This window comes from Camelus dromedarius, chromosome 9 (assembly GCF_036321535.1).
Source record: "Camelus dromedarius isolate mCamDro1 chromosome 9, mCamDro1.pat, whole genome shotgun sequence".
Lineage (NCBI taxonomy): Eukaryota > Metazoa > Chordata > Mammalia > Artiodactyla > Camelidae > Camelus > Camelus dromedarius.
Window position 1 is genome coordinate 67,919,510 of NC_087444.1, and position 19,085 is coordinate 67,938,594.

The 19,085-nt window shown below is 53.1% G+C and overlaps 1 protein-coding gene across 2 annotated transcripts in view; it reads left to right on the plus strand.

Moving 5' to 3' along the window:
- The window catches only part of RYR1 (ryanodine receptor 1), a 106,313-nt gene that overhangs the window by 40,187 nt on the left and 47,041 nt on the right, over positions 1–19,085 (plus strand). For both annotated transcript variants that reach the window (XM_064489299.1, XM_064489300.1), the window contains exons 40-69: positions 83–197; positions 283–415; positions 801–895; positions 2,168–2,303; positions 2,458–2,644; positions 2,740–2,848; positions 3,118–3,238; positions 3,329–3,498; positions 4,749–4,969; positions 5,053–5,143; positions 6,082–6,222; positions 6,617–6,780; positions 6,888–6,966; positions 7,228–7,317; positions 7,778–7,918; positions 8,311–8,385; positions 8,485–8,560; positions 8,903–9,026; positions 9,281–9,396; positions 11,252–11,319; positions 11,419–11,540; positions 11,954–12,003; positions 12,431–12,491; positions 12,619–12,857; positions 14,991–15,072; positions 15,589–15,719; positions 15,959–16,291; positions 17,228–17,468; positions 18,795–18,882; positions 18,989–19,081. In XM_064489299.1, coding sequence (XP_064345369.1) covers positions 83–197; positions 283–415; positions 801–895; positions 2,168–2,303; positions 2,458–2,644; positions 2,740–2,848; positions 3,118–3,238; positions 3,329–3,498; positions 4,749–4,969; positions 5,053–5,143; positions 6,082–6,222; positions 6,617–6,780; positions 6,888–6,966; positions 7,228–7,317; positions 7,778–7,918; positions 8,311–8,385; positions 8,485–8,560; positions 8,903–9,026; positions 9,281–9,396; positions 11,252–11,319; positions 11,419–11,540; positions 11,954–12,003; positions 12,431–12,491; positions 12,619–12,857; positions 14,991–15,072; positions 15,589–15,719; positions 15,959–16,291; positions 17,228–17,468; positions 18,795–18,882; positions 18,989–19,081 — 3,892 coding nt within the window. The remainder of the gene's footprint in view (positions 1–82; positions 198–282; positions 416–800; positions 896–2,167; positions 2,304–2,457; positions 2,645–2,739; positions 2,849–3,117; positions 3,239–3,328; positions 3,499–4,748; positions 4,970–5,052; positions 5,144–6,081; positions 6,223–6,616; positions 6,781–6,887; positions 6,967–7,227; positions 7,318–7,777; positions 7,919–8,310; positions 8,386–8,484; positions 8,561–8,902; positions 9,027–9,280; positions 9,397–11,251; positions 11,320–11,418; positions 11,541–11,953; positions 12,004–12,430; positions 12,492–12,618; positions 12,858–14,990; positions 15,073–15,588; positions 15,720–15,958; positions 16,292–17,227; positions 17,469–18,794; positions 18,883–18,988; positions 19,082–19,085) is intronic.

Below are 19,085 nucleotides of genomic sequence, written 5' to 3' on the forward strand. Positions count from 1 at the left end.
TGATGGCTCCCCCAAGGGTCCAGGGGCTCTCCCTGCACTTGCCCCCCGACCCAGTTACCCAATGCGCCCTACCTGTCCACAGGAACATCATGAACAACAAAGTCTTCTACCAACACCCGAACCTGATGCGGGCGCTGGGCATGCACGAGACAGTCATGGAAGTCATGGTGAACGTCCTCGGGGGTGGCGAATCCAAGGTAAGGGGGCTGCATGGGCCGGGGGGCTCAGGGGAGGGGCCCATGGAGGGCAGGCACTGACCACTGATCCACCCTGCCCGCCCAGGAGATCCGCTTCCCCAAGATGGTCACCAGCTGCTGCCGCTTCCTCTGCTACTTCTGCCGCATCAGCCGGCAGAACCAGCGTTCCATGTTTGACCACCTGAGCTACCTGCTGGAGAATAGCGGCATCGGCCTGGGTGAGGGCCCCTGAACCCACTCCTGATAGTCTGTCCAGGCTGGCCCCACCCTCTGCTGGCTCATTCACTTAGTCATTCAACAAACACTCTCTCTCAGCCCACCCTGGATCTGGCCCTGGAATGAGCAGTGCTGGGGATACCCAGACAGCCCTGGGTCTGGGCCTCATGGGGTGCACAGTGGAGTGGGGAGGACAAAGCCATCCCACACAGTGATGGCCTGGAGTGGTCAGGCCTGGGATGGGAAAGCACACGCCAGAGGAGGCACCTGACCCAGGCTGGGAAATAGGTGGTCAAGGAGGGCTTCCTGGAGGAGGCAAGGTAACCAAAGTGAGGTAGTCAGCTCTGCACCTCTGAAGAACATTCTCACTGCCTCTCACCCCCACAGGAATGCAGGGCTCCACGCCCTTGGATGTGGCAGCTGCCTCTGTCATTGACAACAATGAGCTGGCCTTGGCGTTGCAGGAGCAGGACCTGGAGAAGGTGTGGAGAGGGGAGAGCTGGCCCCTACCTGGCTCCCTGGGGAACCTGCTGACTTGGGACCCATTTTGTGGGTGCCATTCTGCACAGTTCAGGACTGAATCTGATGGGGAATAATTTGCAGGGAAGGAACAGGACCCAGTCACTCATTCCTGGGGCTGAGTGCAAGTCCAGGCCCCACCCTCCCCAGCCATGTGGCCTAGGCCCTCTGTGCCCCCTGCCGTGAAGGGCATGGGCCCTGGAGTTCAGCAACTAGGGTTCAACTCCCCGTCCCTGCCTTCCCTGCAGCTCTGCTCCCTTGATGTGTGGCCTTAGGCAATGGACTTTAATTCTCCAGGCCTCTATCTCCTCTTCTGTAGAATGAAAATAATAATAGAAACAACTTCATATAGTTGTTCTGAGGATTAAATGAGTCAACCCATGGAAGCAATGACAAAGCAGTAAGCACTCTCTAACAGTTACACGCTAGTACAGTATTGTTTATTTAACACATATTTGCTGAGCACCTACCATGTGTCATACCCCTGTCCAAGGCAGCAGGGGTATGACAGTGATTGAGAGTCAAAAATCCTTGTCTTACTGAAGCTGACATTCTACTTGGGGGGATAGATAATACAAGAGGAATAATGACAAGATGATAATAACAAGATGAATAAATCAAATATATGGTATATTAGTGATGAATGTTAAGGAAGCAAAAACGTGAGCAAGAAAGAGAAATATCAAGAGTCAGAAGGGTGTCTGAGTTTAGACAAGAGGGGTCAGAGAAAGTCTCACTGAGAAAGTGACATTCAGGCAAAGCTCTGAAGGAGGTGGAGGCCATATGGACATGAGGGGGAAGAACAGTCCAGGCAGGGAAAAGGCCAGTGCAGAGGCCCTGAGGCACGAGTGAACCTCATGAGTTTGAGGAACAGTGAAGAGACAAGCGTGGTTGGAGCAGAGGGAGACAGGGGTGAGTGCTAGGAGGTGAGGGTAGGGAGGTGACACGGGCAGATTGTGTGGAGGATCTTGTGAGTCACAGCGATGGCTCTGGCTTCACCCCAAGTGAGATGACACCACGGTGTTTGCAGAGTCCCTCTCGCTGTGTGTGTGGGATAGACAGGAGGTTGAGGGGAGCACTGAGCCCAGGGAGGAGGCGGCTGCAATGGTCCAGGGTTGTTTGCGGAGGGATCCAGAAATAATCAGACTGGATCTCCAGGGATGGGCAGGGACTTGAGCCTTGGGGAGGAAGGTGGTGTGGGTCTGGCCTCTGGCTGAGCCCCACTCTGCCCCCAGGTGGTGTCCTACCTGGCGGGCTGTGGCCTCCAAAGTTGCCCCATGCTCCTGGCCAAAGGGTACCCGGACATTGGCTGGAACCCCTGCGGTGGAGAACGCTATCTGGACTTCCTGCGCTTTGCTGTCTTCGTCAACGGTGAGGCAGGAGGCTGCAGTAACATGGGGTAGGGGAGGGGCCTACATCCCGAGTCACAGGCCTGGCGGGAGCGTGAGGGCAGGGTCTAGAAGGGGCGGGGGCTGCCCAGGGAGGGACCCTGGGCTCACAAGGCCTCCTGACCCTGAGCTGCCAGGCGAGAGCGTGGAGGAGAATGCCAATGTGGTGGTGCGGCTGCTGATCCGCAAACCCGAGTGCTTCGGACCTGCCCTGCGGGGAGAGGGCGGCTCAGGGCTGCTGGCCACCATCGAAGAGGCCATCCGCATCTCCGAGGACCCTGCGCGGGATGGCCCAGGCATCCGCAGGGACCGGCGCCGGGAGCAGTGAGTCTCCCGCCCCACTACCCAGTCCTCAACAGAACAACCTGCCCTCCCCAAGTCCCTTGCTGCCTCCGCCACACCACCTGCCTTCCCTGCAGCTTTGGTGAGGAGCCCCCTGAAGAAAACCGGGTGCATCTGGGACACGCCATCATGTCCTTCTACGCTGCCTTGATCGACCTGCTGGGACGCTGTGCACCAGAGATGCATGTGAGACCCGAAGCCAGGGGTAGGGGATGCTCCAGGCTCTGCCCTCACAGAGCTCCCAGTCCAGCAGAGGAGACCAGACAATGAGAGCCGGGGGTGGCCAGGGCTGCAGTGGAGAGGCACAGGCAGGGGGATCAGGGCTGGGAGTTCTAGCGTTAGCGCCACAAGAAGGAGTCCTGCTCTACCTGCCAATGGGTCAGGAAGGGATGGAATGGGGGCATGACCAAATGGGGCACAGGGTGCCGGATGACATGCTCCCCTCCACCCTCCAGCTAATCCAAGCCGGCAAGGGTGAGGCCCTGCGGATCCGCGCCATCCTGCGCTCCCTCGTGCCCCTGGACGACCTCGTGGGCATCATCAGCCTCCCACTGCAGATTCCCACCCTGGGCAAAGGTGTGGAGCAGGTCCCAGCAAGGGAGTGACACAGGGGAGGAAGCAGAGGGGCCCCAGGTGTAGCCCTGACACTGCTCTCTCGGCCCACAGATGGGGCTCTGGTACAGCCAAAGATGTCAGCCTCCTTCGTGCCGGACCACAAGGCATCCATGGTGCTCTTCCTGGACCGTGTGTATGGCATCGAGAACCAGGACTTCTTGCTGCATGTGCTGGATGTGGGGTTCCTGCCTGACATGCGGGCGGCTGCCTCTCTGGACACGGTGAGTAGCCTGGCCACCCTCCCGGCCTCCAGAGTGAGGTGGGTCATGGGTATGAGATGGGTCATGGAAATAGTGCTGGCACTTTTGTTTGTTTTGAACTTGTGTACATATCATAATCCTCCCTCCCCATCATCGAGATAGAAAACAGAAGCCACAAAAAACCCTGAGTTCTGGGAAAGGGTGGGTGGAAATCTCCAGTACCTCAGGTTATGAAAAAGAATTCTCAGTGATGGCTCAGCACCATGGAGACACAAAGACCCATGCACAACAACGACAATAATAATAACAGAAGGTGACGAGGCCAAGTAAGATGAGGACTGAGAACTCACCATGAGTTTGGCCAAATGGAGGAAGCAGTTTCAGTAAGGTGTTGGGGCAAAAGCCTCACTGGAGAGGGTTTAAGAGAGCCTGGGAGGTGAGGTATTGGAGACAGTGAGTGTTGACTGTCAATACAAGTTGGTGACAGAGGAGGCAGAGGAATGGTGATGTACTGGACGAGTGAACTTGGTCAAGAAAAGTCTCTTCTTAAAATGAGAGAAATGACTATTGGCCATTAACTGGGAGAGAGAACCCTGGGTCTTGAATCTATAATCACCAGTTTATCAGAAATACAAGAGGCAGAGGAACAACTTAGCTGACACCACTGGGAGGCGACCAGCCGAAGCTAAGATGTAGGAAATTCTACTGGATTAATGACTTAGTTTCTTCAGCAAATAAATAGCCTTAAAAGGGGGGAGGAAAGGGAGAAGTTACAGGTGTCAGCCAATACAGTATGTAGACCTTCCTGGGGCCTGATCCAAACAATCCCAGCTAAATGCAAAACCATTTTTGAGACAATTAGAGAAGGCTGACCATGAACAAGAGATTCCATGAGGTGTTATAATGGCAACATGGAATGTTAAATGGAAGTAGTGGTCTGAATGGAGATACATGTTTAAGTATCTTTAGATAAAATGGTATATGACTGGGGGTTACATGAAATATTACAGGAAAAAAAAGGCGAGGTTAGAGGGGAAATAAGCATGCCGAAGGTGGATATCTGCAGAACAGGCTAATCTGGGTAATTAATTGGCCTCTGGACTTTTGTGTGTATTTGAAATTTTGCATAGTCCAAAGTAACCAAGGGTAGTAGAGACTGGGAGGAGCAGGTTTTGGGGGGAAGATCAGAAGCCAGGGTCATTTGCCCAGAGTTGTCCTGAGCAGGTACCTGGAGCGCACAGAGGGCCTGACGGTCCCACCCTGCGCCCCAGGCCACTTTCAGCACCACAGAGATGGCGCTGGCGCTGAACCGCTACCTGTGCCTGGCCGTGCTGCCGCTCATCACCAAGTGTGCGCCACTTTTTGCGGGAACCGAGCACCGCGCAATCATGGTGGACTCCATGCTTCACACGGTGTACCGCCTGTCCCGCGGCCGCTCGCTCACCAAGGCGCAGCGCGACATCATCGAAGAATGCCTGATGGCGCTCTGCAGGTGGGGCGGGACCGGGTGGGCGGGGCTACGGGTGGGGCGGGCCTCGGGGTTAGATAACCCCGCCCCATGCACGTCCACCGCAGGTACATCCGCCCGTCCATGCTGCAGCACCTGCTGCGGCGCCTGGTGTTCGATGTGCCCATCCTTAACGAGTTTGCCAAGATGCCGCTCAAGGTGAGGACAAGTTGTCCTCCGCGTGCTTATTTCCATGCTCCACCCACCAGCTTGCTCTGCCCTCGGACTATGGGGCTCTTTTTGTGTCACACCGGCCAGGCCAGTTAACCTGTAGATGTGCGGGCAGTGGACCCCATAGAAACCTCTTTAGCATTCTCATTTGCATACTGGGATTCCTAGGACATTCACTTTGCGTCACTGGTGCCTCTAACACTCCCTAATTGCGTTTAATTCGCCTAACAGTGAGCTGGGCCCCACTTTAATTAGCACATATTTGCGTGGAGCACACCACTTTTTCTAATTAACATGCTTATTCACATGCTTGGACCACCAGCCTTTCACTATTCAAACGAGTGCGTTTATTTGAATAAACAGTACCACAGCTAGCCTGAATATTTGCACACTCTCTCCTATTATTTTTTCATTTGCATGCTGACTTGCATAAGGAGATACCCCTAACCCAGATAGTGTAACTATTTTGCATAATACATCTAAATCAGCCCCTATTTCAAATTTGCATATTGGATGGTGGAGCCCTCTTTCCAATTACCATATGTTTGCATGGGGTGCTGCCTATGTTTGTATCTGCCATGTTAATTCACATACGCACAGCTCAGTCCACCCATATGCCAGTCTGCACACGACCCTACCCATGGATTAATATCTTGCATGCTTATTTGTGTAAAGCAGCACCAGACAAATCCAGTTCTGATTTAATGCCCATCATGACTCTAAATTAGAGTGCCAAATTTATATAAACTGTCCAGGACCACTTTGCAATATGCATACTATTCCCCTTATTAGCATATCATTTGCATAACCCACACCTCCTTCATAATTCAAAAGCACTAGCATCCCCTGGGCCTCTCTGGCTCTTCATTCGCCTGCCACCTGTTTGTGTCACACTAATTTGTGTGTCCCCCTCTTGCTCCCCCCAGCTCCTCACCAACCACTATGAGCGTTGTTGGAAGTACTACTGCCTCCCCACTGGCTGGGCCAATTTCGGGATCACCTCGGAGGAAGAGCTGCACCTCACTCGTAAACTCTTCTGGGGCATCTTTGACTCGCTGGCCCATAAGGTCTGGGCACCCAGGGGCTCTGAAAGAAACCTGTTTGCAGGGTTTGGGACCCAAAGTTGGGGATCCAGGATGAAATCTTTAAATCTGGGAGTTAGGGAAGGGAGGCACTTCTGCAGGTTTGGATCTAGGAGAATCTATGAGTTGAGTCTCCACATTGGGTGCTATGGAAGAGGGAATGAGCCTCTAGGATGGGGCTTGGAGACGGGGGTATAGGGTGGTTTGAGAGTCCAGGAGGGTCTAAGGCTTGGATTTCAGGGAAAGACCATACTTCATGTTTGAGGGATCAGGGAAGAGGGCTGATGATTGGAGCATTGAGTTTGAAGTTCTGGGGCTCCAGTATTTGAAGGCTTAGCCAAGCCTGCAGTGACAACCCCCCCCCCCCCGGCATCCCCAGAAGTATGACCCAGAGCTGTACCGCATGGCTATGCCTTGCCTATGCGCCATCGCAGGGGCCCTGCCCCCTGACTACGTGGACGCCTCATACTCATCCAAGGCTGAGAAAAAGGCCACGGTGGATGCTGAAGGCAACTTTGATCCTCGGCCTGTGGAGACCCTCAAGTGAGACCTGGAGGCAGGAGTGGGGGTTGGGCCTGGAGGCTGGGAGAAAGTTTCAGAGGTGGCAGGAGGGACTAGCCCCAACATCTGCTGACCCCATCTCCCAATAGTGTGATCATCCCAGAGAAGCTGGACTCTTTCATTAACAAGTTTGCGGAGTACACACATGAGAAGTGGGCCTTCGACAAGGTAAGCATCAGGTTCCTCCACTCCCCAGAATTCCCCACCCCTGCCAGCCTTCCTCAAGACTCTAGCTTTCCCCAAGACACAGGTCCTCCCAGATTTCCCTGGGACCTCTAACACTTTCTGGGACCCATAGCCTCCTCTGGAACCCTCAGCCCCTCCAGGGCTCCCTCTCTGTGTCCCCCAGGCTGCTGTCCACCCCTCATTCTGCTCCTGATCCCAGCTCCGTAGTGGCACTGCCCACACCTGTCCCCTTTTCACCTCCAGATTCAGAACAACTGGTCCTATGGGGAGAACATAGATGAGGAACTGAAGACCCACCCCATGCTGAGGCCCTACAAGACCTTTTCAGAGAAGGTGAACAAGCTTGGGGCCCAATGTTAGGGGTCCAAAATTTGGGGGTTTAGGGAGGAGTGAGGCCAATTCATGGACTTGGATCTAGCTGGATCTGTGGATTAGGGCTCCCCATCCATGTACTTTGCTTTCTCTCAAACTTGGCTGCCTCCCCTAGACCTCGGAGTCCTAGTGTCCCTTGTCTTAGAAAGAGTCAGAGACTGGGTTTAATTCCTTGACTATACAGTTTAACTCCTCTGAATCTCAGGTATAATATGGGATAATGAGAGTTTGTTTGGGAGGCTCTGTTACAGAGCAGGCAAGGACCTGGGTTCGAATTTGGAACTGGACCATTTCCTGGCCACATGGCCAGGGCTTTCCCCTTCTTGGGACACTGGAGGCCAGTGAGGCCGAGCCAGGGGCTCCCACCTCCACTTCCCTCTAACCCCATTCCACCAACTCCACTCCCTCTTGTCCACCCCAGGACAAAGAGATTTACCGCTGGCCCATCAAGGAGTCTTTGAAGGCCATGATTGCCTGGGAATGGACAATAGAGAAAGCCAGGGAGGGTGAGGAGGAGAAGACGGAGAAGAAAAAAACCCGGAAGATATCCCAAAGTGCACAGGTGGAGGCGGGGCTGGGGCAGGGGGCGGGGTCATGAGGGGTGGTGAGCAGCTAGAATAAGGGGCGGGGCCAGGAGAGGGTGGAGCCAGGCAGGAGGCGGGCCTAGAGGGAAAAGGGCCAAGGAAAAGAGGTGGGGTCAGGGGAAGCGGGGAGGCCAGGAGCAGGATGCAGGAGAAGGCTGAGAGGTCTGGGACAGGAGAGGGCCTGGGTCTGAAGAACTGCAAAGGTCTGAAGAACTGCAAAGGGCAGAAGAGAGGAGGGTGGCTTAGCGACAGGGCCTTAAGGAGAGGGTGCAGAGGAGCAGTGTAGGGCCAGGTAGTGGGGATACATCAAGCTGAGGCCTGGGCTTCCTGCTAGCCCATCAAGCCCCCCATCTCTCCCTTGTCCCCCCAGACCTATGATCCGCGAGAAGGCTACAACCCCCAGCCCCCGGATCTCAGCGGAGTTACCCTTTCCCGGGAGCTGCAGGTGAAACTTCTGATCCTTTATTTGGGGACATGGTGGTGACTGTTGAGGGAGGAGGACATCCACTAAATCTGGGCCTTGAACTTTTGCATCCACTCCCAGGCCATGGCAGAACAACTGGCAGAAAATTACCACAACACATGGGGGCGAAAGAAGAAGCAGGAGCTGGAAGCCAAGGGTGAGGTCCTCCATCCCAGCCCCGCACAGGCCCCCCTTCTCCGCAGCCCTCTAGCCACTGGCAACGGGTCACAAGGGCATGGGTTAGAGTTGTGCAACTTTGAACAATTGCTTTCACCCCACTGAACCTTTGTTTCTGGGTCTGTACGATGGAGATAATCACAGCATTATCACTACTGTAGGGTTTTGGTGAGGATGTGACTAACATCTGAAAGCAGTTTTTTGGTTATTCCTACCTTGGTCTTTATTACTATAATCATGCACACCTTCAACTGCAGGAACCACTTCAGTGAGCGGCCTGGGACCCTCCCAGCCCCCTGATATCTGATCTTTACCGTCCCAGGTGGTGGGACCCATCCCCTGCTGGTTCCCTATGACACGCTCACCGCCAAGGAGAAGGCACGAGATCGGGAGAAGGCGCAGGAGCTGCTGAAGTTCCTGCAGATGAACGGCTACGCGGTCACCAGGCAAGCGGGCTGGAAACCTGACCAGGGAGGGGCAGGGAAGGTGGGCGGAACCCCCGCAAAATCTAGGAGAGGCGAGTCCTAGGTAGCGGAGGAGGAGCCAGAGAGGGGGCGGGGCCTGGGGAGCGGGGCGGTGCCAGAGAGAGGAGTTTAAAATGGACGGGGCCTGGGCCTAGGGAGTCCAGGTAGAACTCCAGAGGGGCCAGAAACCCCGCAGGCCTGCGTCTGGGCTGACCCCTCCCTCTGCTTGCACACAGAGGTCTCAAGGACATGGAATTGGACACTTCTTCCATTGAGAAACGGTTCGCCTTTGGCTTCCTGCAGCAGTTGCTACGCTGGATGGACATTTCTCAGGAGTTTATCGCCCACCTGGGTACGGAGAATTCCCTCCCTGTGCCCGCCCTACCTACAGTTTCACCTAGAGACCCAGTTCAGGTGTTTCTCCTTCCTCCCCTCATCTGATCATTGTGCCTGATCATCGCTGTTCTGGGGTTGAGAACACGATAAAGATAGACAAAGATCCCTCTCCTCCTGCAGCTTACATTCCCTTGGTGATAATTAACGTCAGAAATAATTAGATCATGTAGTGTGTTACAAAGTGTTTAATGTTACGGGAAGAAGACATTAGAGCCAGCAAAGGAGGATTGGGAATGTGGGCCAGTGAAATTGTTTATAATTTTTTTGTTATTATTTGAGCCTGTCCAATGATCCACTTATTTTTATACATATATATTCTTTGTTATTATAGCTTATTACAAGACATTGAGTGTAGTTCCCTGTGCTATACGTTAGAACCTTGTCTTTTATCTATTTTATACATAGTAGTTTGTATCTGCTAATTCCAAACTCCTAGTTTATCCCTCCAAAGGGGAAAGGGGAGGAGATAAATTAGGTTATAATTGTAAATAGAGTATTCCAGGAAGACCTTGAGGGAGCTGGGGAGTGAGCTATGTGGTCATCTGGGGAGAGTATTCCAGGTGGAGGAACAGCCAGTGCAAAGGCTCTGAGCAGTCCCTGGTGTGAGTATTAGGAGGCCTGTGTGGCTGAAGCAGAGTGAGTCAGGGGGAGAGTGAGAGGAAATGTGGTCAGAGGGGTGAGAGGCAGATCATGGGGGGGGCTTTGCAGGCCATGATGAGGACTGTGGCTTTTTACTCTGAGTGTCATTGTGCCACGGGAAAGTTCTAAGCAAGAGAGGGCCCTGATCTGCCTTGTGTTCACACAAGTTGTATTCGCAGGCTCCCTCTGGCTTCCTGGGAGAACAGGCTGGGGAGGGGGACAGGAGAAGAAGAGAGTGAGAACTGGGCAGATTCTGAATCTATTTTGAAGGCTGAGGCTGCTGGGATGCCCCACAGATGCCTCATATCTCACTGAGAATCACAGCTGGGGCTCCTGTGATCACTTCTAGCTTCCGCCAGAGAGTCCCAGCATTCCCCTTGAGGGCCGCCCAGGAACCCCCAAATTCCCTTCCAGCAAGTGGCACAGCAAGATTCACTCATACATCATACCCCAAATTCCATGGAAGCTGAACCTCCATGCTGCACATCCTCCTAGCAATTCCCTCTCCTCTCTGAACCTCAGTTTCCTCATCTGTGAAATGGGGGTTCTGTTCACCATAACCAGCCATGGTTCTGTCACTTATTTGCTGGGTGACCTGGAGCAAGCTGTTTCACCTTAATTTCCTCATCTGTAAAATGGGAAGGAGGGACCAGCTATATAGGCCTCCAAGTTGGGAGGAGATTGTGCAAGAACATTTCTCACAGTGCCAGGGACATAGCAAGTGTTTAGTCAGTGGTGCTAGCATTATTATTTTAATAGTATGAGTTATTACTATTACTATGAAGATGTTGATGTTTGAAACTAATTTCCACTACAAAGTTAAATCTAATCAGTCTATATCAACTTCTTGTTTCATTCATTCATTCCATATTTACTTGGTGCCATTTTTAAGTATAGGAAGAAAAGGACTTGTGATAGGTGAGGAGGGGGATGTTCCATGGCCCTACCCCTCCAGCCCCCCCAGTTGCTCTTCCTCCCCATTTGCAGCCTCAGAAAGGGTTTGATCAGGGATTTGGGGGGATCAGATGAAAAGCAGGAAGAGAGGTTCATCTCAAGGCCAACAGGGGTGACTTCACAACAAGAGGTTATCTCCCATCATATCCTACCATCAGAATATCCTGAGTTCTCTGGCCTTGAACCCTCCGTGACTCCTATTTACCCTCCCCCACCAGAGGCCGTGGTCAGCAGTGGACGAGTGGAAAAGTCCCCTCACGAACAGGAGATTAAATTCTTTGCCAAGGTGAGAGGTGGGCTCAGAAGCTGGGGGGCGGGGCTGGGGACTGGGTGAGCGCTCCCCGCCCTTCACCCAATCACCCTCATCTCTTCCCCACGCCCCCAGATCCTGCTCCCTTTGATCAAACAGTACTTCACCAACCACTGCCTCTACTTCCTGTCCACACCGGCCAAGGTGCTGGGCAGTGGTGGCCACGCCTCCAACAAGGAGAAGGAAATGATCACCAGGTGCGCCCCCCTGCACTCTCGGACTCAGCCCCCTGACCTCACAGCATTGTAATCCTGGATCCTTTCCTCCCAATGTTGGACCTTAGGGAATCTGTCCTGGGTGCTGGGCACTGACAGTCTACCTGCATTTGAAGGGCCAGGGTGACCAACCATCCTGGTGTGCCCCAGGACACAGGACTTTCAGGCAAACTGGGATGAATTGGTCACACTGTCAGAAAGGCAGACCAGCCTCTCCATCCCCTAGCATCCCAGTTACTGCCTGTGACCCATAAGCTTGTTCATCTCCCTGCCCCTCCCCACCCCTCTGTCTCCTTCATTTTCTTCCCCATCATCCTACCTCCTCCTACTCTAATTGTGTCCTCTTGCTGTCCTTGCTCCCTGTTTCCCCTGTCCTTCTGTTCCTCTCTCTTCAGCCTCTTCTGCAAGCTTGCTGCTCTTGTCCGTCACCGAGTCTCTCTCTTTGGTAAGTAGCTGTGCTCCCCGAGCCCTTCTCCCTAATCTTCCCTCCCTTCACCTCATCACCAACCTCACCCTGAAGAAGTCTGGCCCAGGTTCATGCCTTCGTTTGGACAACCACCACTGTGTTCTTCCTCTGGACTTGGACATGGAATGGGTAGTCCTGGGGGCAGGGCAGTGACTGGGATGGTCCTGGGCTCTGCCCTCATGGAGCTCCCCGATGCATCACTAGATAGTGACGGCCCAGAGGTCAGGGCTGGGATGGGGGAGGGACAGGCGGAGGGGTCACAGCCAGGATGAGAAAGGACAAGGTCCCAGGGGAGTCCAGCTGGGGCAGAGGTGAGGTTGGACAGAGAGAGAGCAGTTGAGGTGGATGTATATGGAGGTACTGTCCTCCTAACCCTTCCTTCACCCAAGCCCATCTTCCTCCCCAGGGACAGATGCTCCGGCTGTGGTCAACTGTCTTCACATCCTGGCACGCTCCTTGGATGCCAGGTGGGGCTATGTCATGGTGCCCACTCCCATTCTAACCCTGTTCGCACCCCCAGCCCCTGTTCACCTAGACTCTCTGCAATCTCCAGTCTCAGATTCTAGAACCAGTGCACCCTCGCTTCCCTCCTAGGACAGTGATGAAGTCCGGCCCTGAGATCGTGAAGGCTGGCCTCCGTTCCTTCTTTGAGAGCGCCTCAGAGGACATCGAGAAGATGGTGGAGAACCTGCGGCTGGGCAAAGTGTCACAGGCGCGCACGCAGGTGAAGGGTGTGGGCCAGAACCTCACCTACACCACCGTGGCCCTGCTGCCGGTCCTCACCACCCTCTTCCAGCACATCGCCCAGCACCAGTTTGGAGATGATGTCATCCGTAAGGGCTACTGATCCCAAGGGCAGGGGGTCAGGGGATCAGTTCAGCCAACACCGCCCATCCCTGTGTGCCTGAGAGAATCCCCAGGTGTTGGAGTGTGTATTTATTGAGAGGATTTATTGCTATGAGCAAAGTGTGCATTCAACTCAGTAAATTGGTAGGAAACAGAATGAGTTAGTTAGGATATTAGTTCCATGGCTCTAACAAAAGACACTAAATTGCTGTAGCTTAAACCAGATAGAAGAATATTTCTTTTTCGTGTAACAGTCTACTTGTAAGTGGATCATAATGTCAGAATCCCAGATTCCTTCCATCTTGTTGCTCTGCCATCCTTGCAATACTGCCTTTATCCATACGGTCCAAGATGGCGCACCATCACCTCCTCATTCTAGCGGATAAGAGAGGAAAAAAAGTAGATGACAGCACCTCAGTTCTTTTAAAGGAACAACCTAGAAGTGGCCAACATCACTGCCACTCACACTAATCCTATTGGCCAGAACTTAGCATATGGCCACATGTCACTGCAAGGAAGACTAGGAAGGTAGCCTTTATTCTGGGAGATCATATGTTGAGCTAGGTATTGAAGGTCTATTACTAGGAAGAAGAAAAGAGCAGAAAGAAGGTAAGAACAGGTATTGGGAATCAATTAGCAGTGTCTGCTGTATTTGTCTTACCAAATGGTACCTATGGTGTGCGACCTAGCCTGGGATCTTGTGGCATGGTGCATTCTCGGTGTAACATGCTGTTGTCAGTGAGAACTAGGCAAGATGAAACACCTGGTAGGGAGTCATGACATATGTGTTCAAATACTCAAAACACCTTACAGGATGTGGCCTGGGCCATGGTGGAGGCAGGGAAGGACAGGAGGGGCTGGTGGGAGAGATGTTTAGGAGGCTGAGGAGATAGCCGTGGAGGGGAGGTATCCAGAGTGAGGCCCTGGCCTGAGCACCTGGGGACAGTGGGGGTCTCCATGACACAGACTGGAGGAAGTAGCTGGTTTGGAGGAGATGCCGAGGTCAGTTTGGGATTCAGTTGCTGTGAGGGACCTGGGGGATGGATACCTGGGGGAGGCATCCAGGATGGGCTGTGGGGACTGAGGGACAGTGGAGCCCTGTCTCAGCTCATTGCTTATTTGAAATGGATAAAAGTAAGAAAAGTAGCACGTGGATGGGGTTCTTCCTCTGCTCCAACATTTTATTTTGAAATTTTAAAAGCATACAGAAAAGTAGAAGAGAATTATTAACCATTCACCCCATTTGTTTTACCTTTCACTTTGGGGTGAAAGTGTCTACAAACTTTTTGTTGAACTTTTGAATGTGAGTCACACACACAGCAGCACCTAATCCCTAAATATTCAGCCTGCAACACCTGGAATAAGAACCTTCTCTCATGTTACCACAACGTCAGTATCACACTTAACTTGACAATAGCTCAATTTCCCTTTTACCTCAAAATGTCTTTGATTTTTTTTTAATTTAGAATTCAGTGAAATTAGATTTTTTAAAAATTCAGAATTCAGTGACATTTCTCTTGCTGCATTTGGTTGTTTCATCTCTGTCATCTCTTTTCAATCTACAACAGTCCCCCTACCCTCTTTTTGTGTCGTGACATTTATGAAGTTGATGTGTTGTTTTTTTTTTTTTTAAATGTAGGGATGGGGGATTGAACCCTTGGACCTCCTGCATGCTAAGCACGTGCTCTACCACTGAGCTACATCCTCCCCTGTAAAATTGATGAGGTTCTTAACCTAGCCCTCTTGGGGTATAACCAAGATTGAAGTCAGGGTTGGATGTTTGCATTTTTCTGGAGAGAGTGTCCACTGCTGTCATCAGAGATCCATGACTTCTCTCCAAGGAAAGAGCAACCACTAGCCTTCATTGAGTGCCAGCTGTGTGCCCTGTTCCAACTGCTTTCGGCGGATTAATTTATTTATTCCTCAGGACAACCCCTTGGGGAAGATGCTATCATTATCCGCATTTTACAGATAGGGAAACTGAGCTCAATAGAGGGTTGGTACTTGGTTAAGTCACAAAACTAGTTAATGTCAGGCCCCGCTCTTACCCATTATTTGGAGACAAGGGAAGGGGTTGGGGGAGGACTGGTATGGACCCCCGCCCTCCCTCTTTCCCTCAGTGGATGACGTCCAGGTCTCTTGCTACCGAACGCTGTGCAGCATCTATTCTCTGGGGACCACCAGGAACCCTTACGTGGAAAAGTAAGAAGAGACAGCCACAGTTTGGGGCTGGGGTGGATCCTGTGGGGGCTCAGGGAAGGGAGGGCACAAGAGAAGACGGGGGTGAGGGAAAAGCCAGGAGATGGCCAGTCTTCAAAAGACATGCGCACTGTGGCGACTGCAGTTCCTAAATACGGCCACGTGAGGGCGCTCGGAGGAAGGCCAGTGAAGCAAGTGGAGGCAACTGGTTGGGGGCCAGGTGGGCACAGGCACTTGGCGGCCAGGATGCCAGGTTGTTCTCCTCTGGCAGAAAGGGTGGTAGCACACAGGAGCCAGGCATCCTGGTGGGGCTGGGGAGGGCTGCTGGCAGTGCCGGGATCACCAGTGGAGCAAGAGGGCATTCAGTAAACCCAGGGATAAAGTCACATTGATGACCACCGGTGATTGGCAGCTCTGCTCCAAAGGGTCCTGGGGAGAGGCACTTCTGTGGCGCATGGGACTGGGATCCAGGACTGGGCAATGAGGGGCGTGGGAGCTAAGCATTTCTTCCTCTTCCAGGCTGCGGCCAGCCCTCGGCGAGTGCCTGGCCCGCCTGGCCGCAGCCATGCCAGTGGCATTCCTGGAGCCTCATCTGAACGAGTATAATGCCTGCTCAGTGTACACCACCAAGTCTCCCCGGGAGCGGGCCAGTAAGTTGGGTGGGGCTGGGGTGGCTGTGGAGAGTTACATTCTGCCAGCACAGGCCCCAGGGAGACCCACCCTGGGGGTAGTGTGGCCCAGGCTGGACCTTGAGGGGCTGAGGATTCCCAAGGCTGAGGGTGCTCCAGAGGGGGGAATCCCAAAGTTTGTGGGGGCCCTGGTTTGTGGTGTGGACACCAAGGACTGGGGATGATGGGTGGACATGCCCTGACCCCTCCCTGCACCCCAGTCCTGGGGCTCCCCAACAGCGTGGAGGAGATGTGTCCTGACATCCCGGTGCTGGATCGGCTCATGGCAGACATCGGGGGGCTGGCTGAGTCAGGGGCCCGCTACACAGAGATGCCACACGTCATTGAGATCACACTGCCCATGCTGTGTAGCTACCTGCCCCGCTGGTGGGAGCGTGGGCCCGAGGCGCCCCCACCCGCCCTGCCTGCGGGAGCCCCTCCGCCCTGCACAGCTGTCACCTCTGACCACCTCAACTCCCTGCTGGGGAACATCCTGCGGATCATCGTCAACAACCTGGGCATCGACGAGGCCTCGTGGATGAAGAGGCTCGCGGGTGGGTCTGGTGGGCACCAGGCTCCTGAGAACTGAGGACAGTGCTCTGGGGCTCGGGTCCCTGGATCTGATGGTCTCAGAGGGAGATCCCGGGGTCTATGGCTTCCTGGGAGTTGGGAGGAGTCAGAGTCTCAGTTTTCTCAGGATCACAGGGCCAGGGGTCATCCTAAGGGGTCAGAATCTCAGGCTCATAGGGTCTGAGGTGGGTGCATGGGTCCTAGGAGTCCTCCAGGCTGGGTTCTGAATTTCTGGAGCCTTGGAAAAGGTTAGGTCAGGGGTTAGGAGCTGGGTCGGTAGGCTGAGTTCCTTATACAGAGGGTCAGAGGATCAGCTCACACATCAGGGTTCTGATATGGACAGTTAGGGGTCTAGGTCAGAGGTCAAGAAACAAGTCTTTAAAGCATTGAGAGTCCTGTTTCAGAAGCTCCACATCAGGACTTGAGTTTTGGATTAGGACCAAGCTAGAGATCGGGGGGGGGGGTCATAGTCTAGGGTCAGAGGTCAAAGGCTGTAGTAAGAAGCCAGGGGTCATAGAAATCACATGATGAGGAAAGTCTGGGTATAGGCCAGGTCAGAGGTTAAAGACTGGAGTGAGATGGAGTGGGCTAAGGTAAGATATGGGGTTAGGATTCAGTTGTTGCGGTCAGAGGTCAAGAGGTTGTGTCAGCCTGGGGTCACGGTTTCAGGTCAAGGGTTATGGTTGGGATCAAGGTTCAGGAGCTATGTCAGAGGTCACAGCTGGAGGCCATGAGGTCAGAGGTAGATGCTGGGGTCAGAAGCCAGTGTCAGGCTGAGGTTGATGATAGCTGCTGGGTCCAAGGTATAGGTCGGGAGTCATGGGATGGGAACAGAGGTCAGGGGTGGGCTCAGAGGTCATAGGTCAGGTGCTGGTGTTAGTGGCTGGCCAGCAGTAAGTGCGCCGCCTCTGCTCCTGCAGTGTTTGCCCAGCCCATCGTCAGCCGAGCCCGGCCCGAGCTCCTGCACTCACACTTCATCCCCACCATCGGGCGGCTGCGCAAGCGGGCGGGGAAGGTGGTGGCCGAGGAGGAGCAGCTGCGTCTGGAGGCCAAGGCGGAAGCCGAGGAGGGCGAGCTCCTGGTGCGGGATGAGTTCTCTGTGCTCTGCCGGGATCTGTACGCCCTCTATCCACTGCTCATCCGCTACGTGGACAACAACAGGTCAGCACGTCCCTGGCTGTCACCCTGCACACTCCAGCCTGACTGCTGGCTTCCCCGAGTCCCATCTGACATCTCTCCTCTGACTCACTGTAAACTTCCCGCAATTCCCACTTGATCTCACCCAACCTTCTGGCCCCCTGTGGCTTCTACTCCAGTAAAAGCCAGCCTGCGTGTTTGCTCCCCTCCTGCTCCTTTAAATCTCCAGAATCTGAGGTCCTGGGAGGGTGGCCGTGTCAACCACTAGGAGTCCCAATTTTCCCCTCCAGTACTGTGTCTCCAGGCTTGGGTAGAGGAGGGTCTGATTTGTGCAGTGCAGTCCAATGGTCAGGCCTTCCTCCCTCACTGAGAGAAGAAAGGAAGATAGCCCAGATCTGGCCAGCCCAACTTACCCCAGAAACATAGGTCTTTATAAAAGGGCAAGAGCAAGTAGCGACCAAGTGCTAACATCCTCCTAAAATCAGAAGCACTATTTAAAGAATTATTGACTCCTAAGTGCAGCCAAATCCAGGGATAGTGAATAGGTTTCAACTCCAAGTTCCATCCTGGTTGAAAAAGATTTTAAGGCTGTACTGGGGCTTTGTAGAGGAAGGGTGCTCTCTGATTGATTAGCTATGTCTGTCATGGGAGCGGAAGTGGGAAGTGGTGGTATGCACGCTGTATACATCCTTACACATCCATCTGTGTGTTCATGAGTGGGTTATTGCTATAGGGTAAATTCCTAGGGGTAGGCATGCTGGGTTGAAGAGTTTGGACAAGTAAAGTGTGGTATATTCACCCAGTGGACTACTACACGGCAAGGAAAGTGAGCAGACTGTTGCAACACCCGACAACATGGGTGAATCTCACAAATATCAGGTTGGATGAAAGAAACCAGAAAATTTAACACAGAGTACATAGTGTATCATCTATTTATGTAACATTCCAAAACAGACAAAAATTATTCATGGTCTAGAAGTCAGGATAAGGGTCATCTCTCAAGAGGAGGGAAGGGGCACAGAAGTACTTCTAGGGACTGGAAATGTTCTATTTTTTGACTTGGGTGATGATTACAAAGTGTGTTCACTTGGTGATAATTCATCAAGTTGACACTTTATATGTATTTTATAAAAAGAAAGAAAGAAAAAAATTTATAGGAAAAAAATTAAAGGAATGGTCATTTATAATTTTTAAATCATCTGAATGGCCAGATTACACTAGGAAGTTCTAGCCCTCCCATTGAAGTCTTCTGGTCCCTGGATCCCCTCCCATGAGATCTCTCTGTGTGGCCCCCCTTCCCTGGGGATCCCTGCCCTCTTCCCTCACCAGCCCCCTCCCCTGCCTGCCTAGGGCACACTGGCTGACGGAGCCAAATCCCAGCGCAGAGGAGCTGTTCAGGATGGTGGGCGAGATCTTCATCTACTGGTCCAAGTCCCACGTAAGTCGCCGCCCACCCCTGCCCTTCCTCTCTATAACCTGAGAAGCTTCTGCCCAAAGATGCTCTCCCTCACCCTGTCTGATCCCCAATACTGCCTCCCCACCAGAACTTTAAGCGCGAGGAGCAGAACTTTGTGGTCCAGAATGAGATTAACAACATGTCGTTTCTGACTGCCGACAACAAGAGCAAAATGGCCAAGGTGG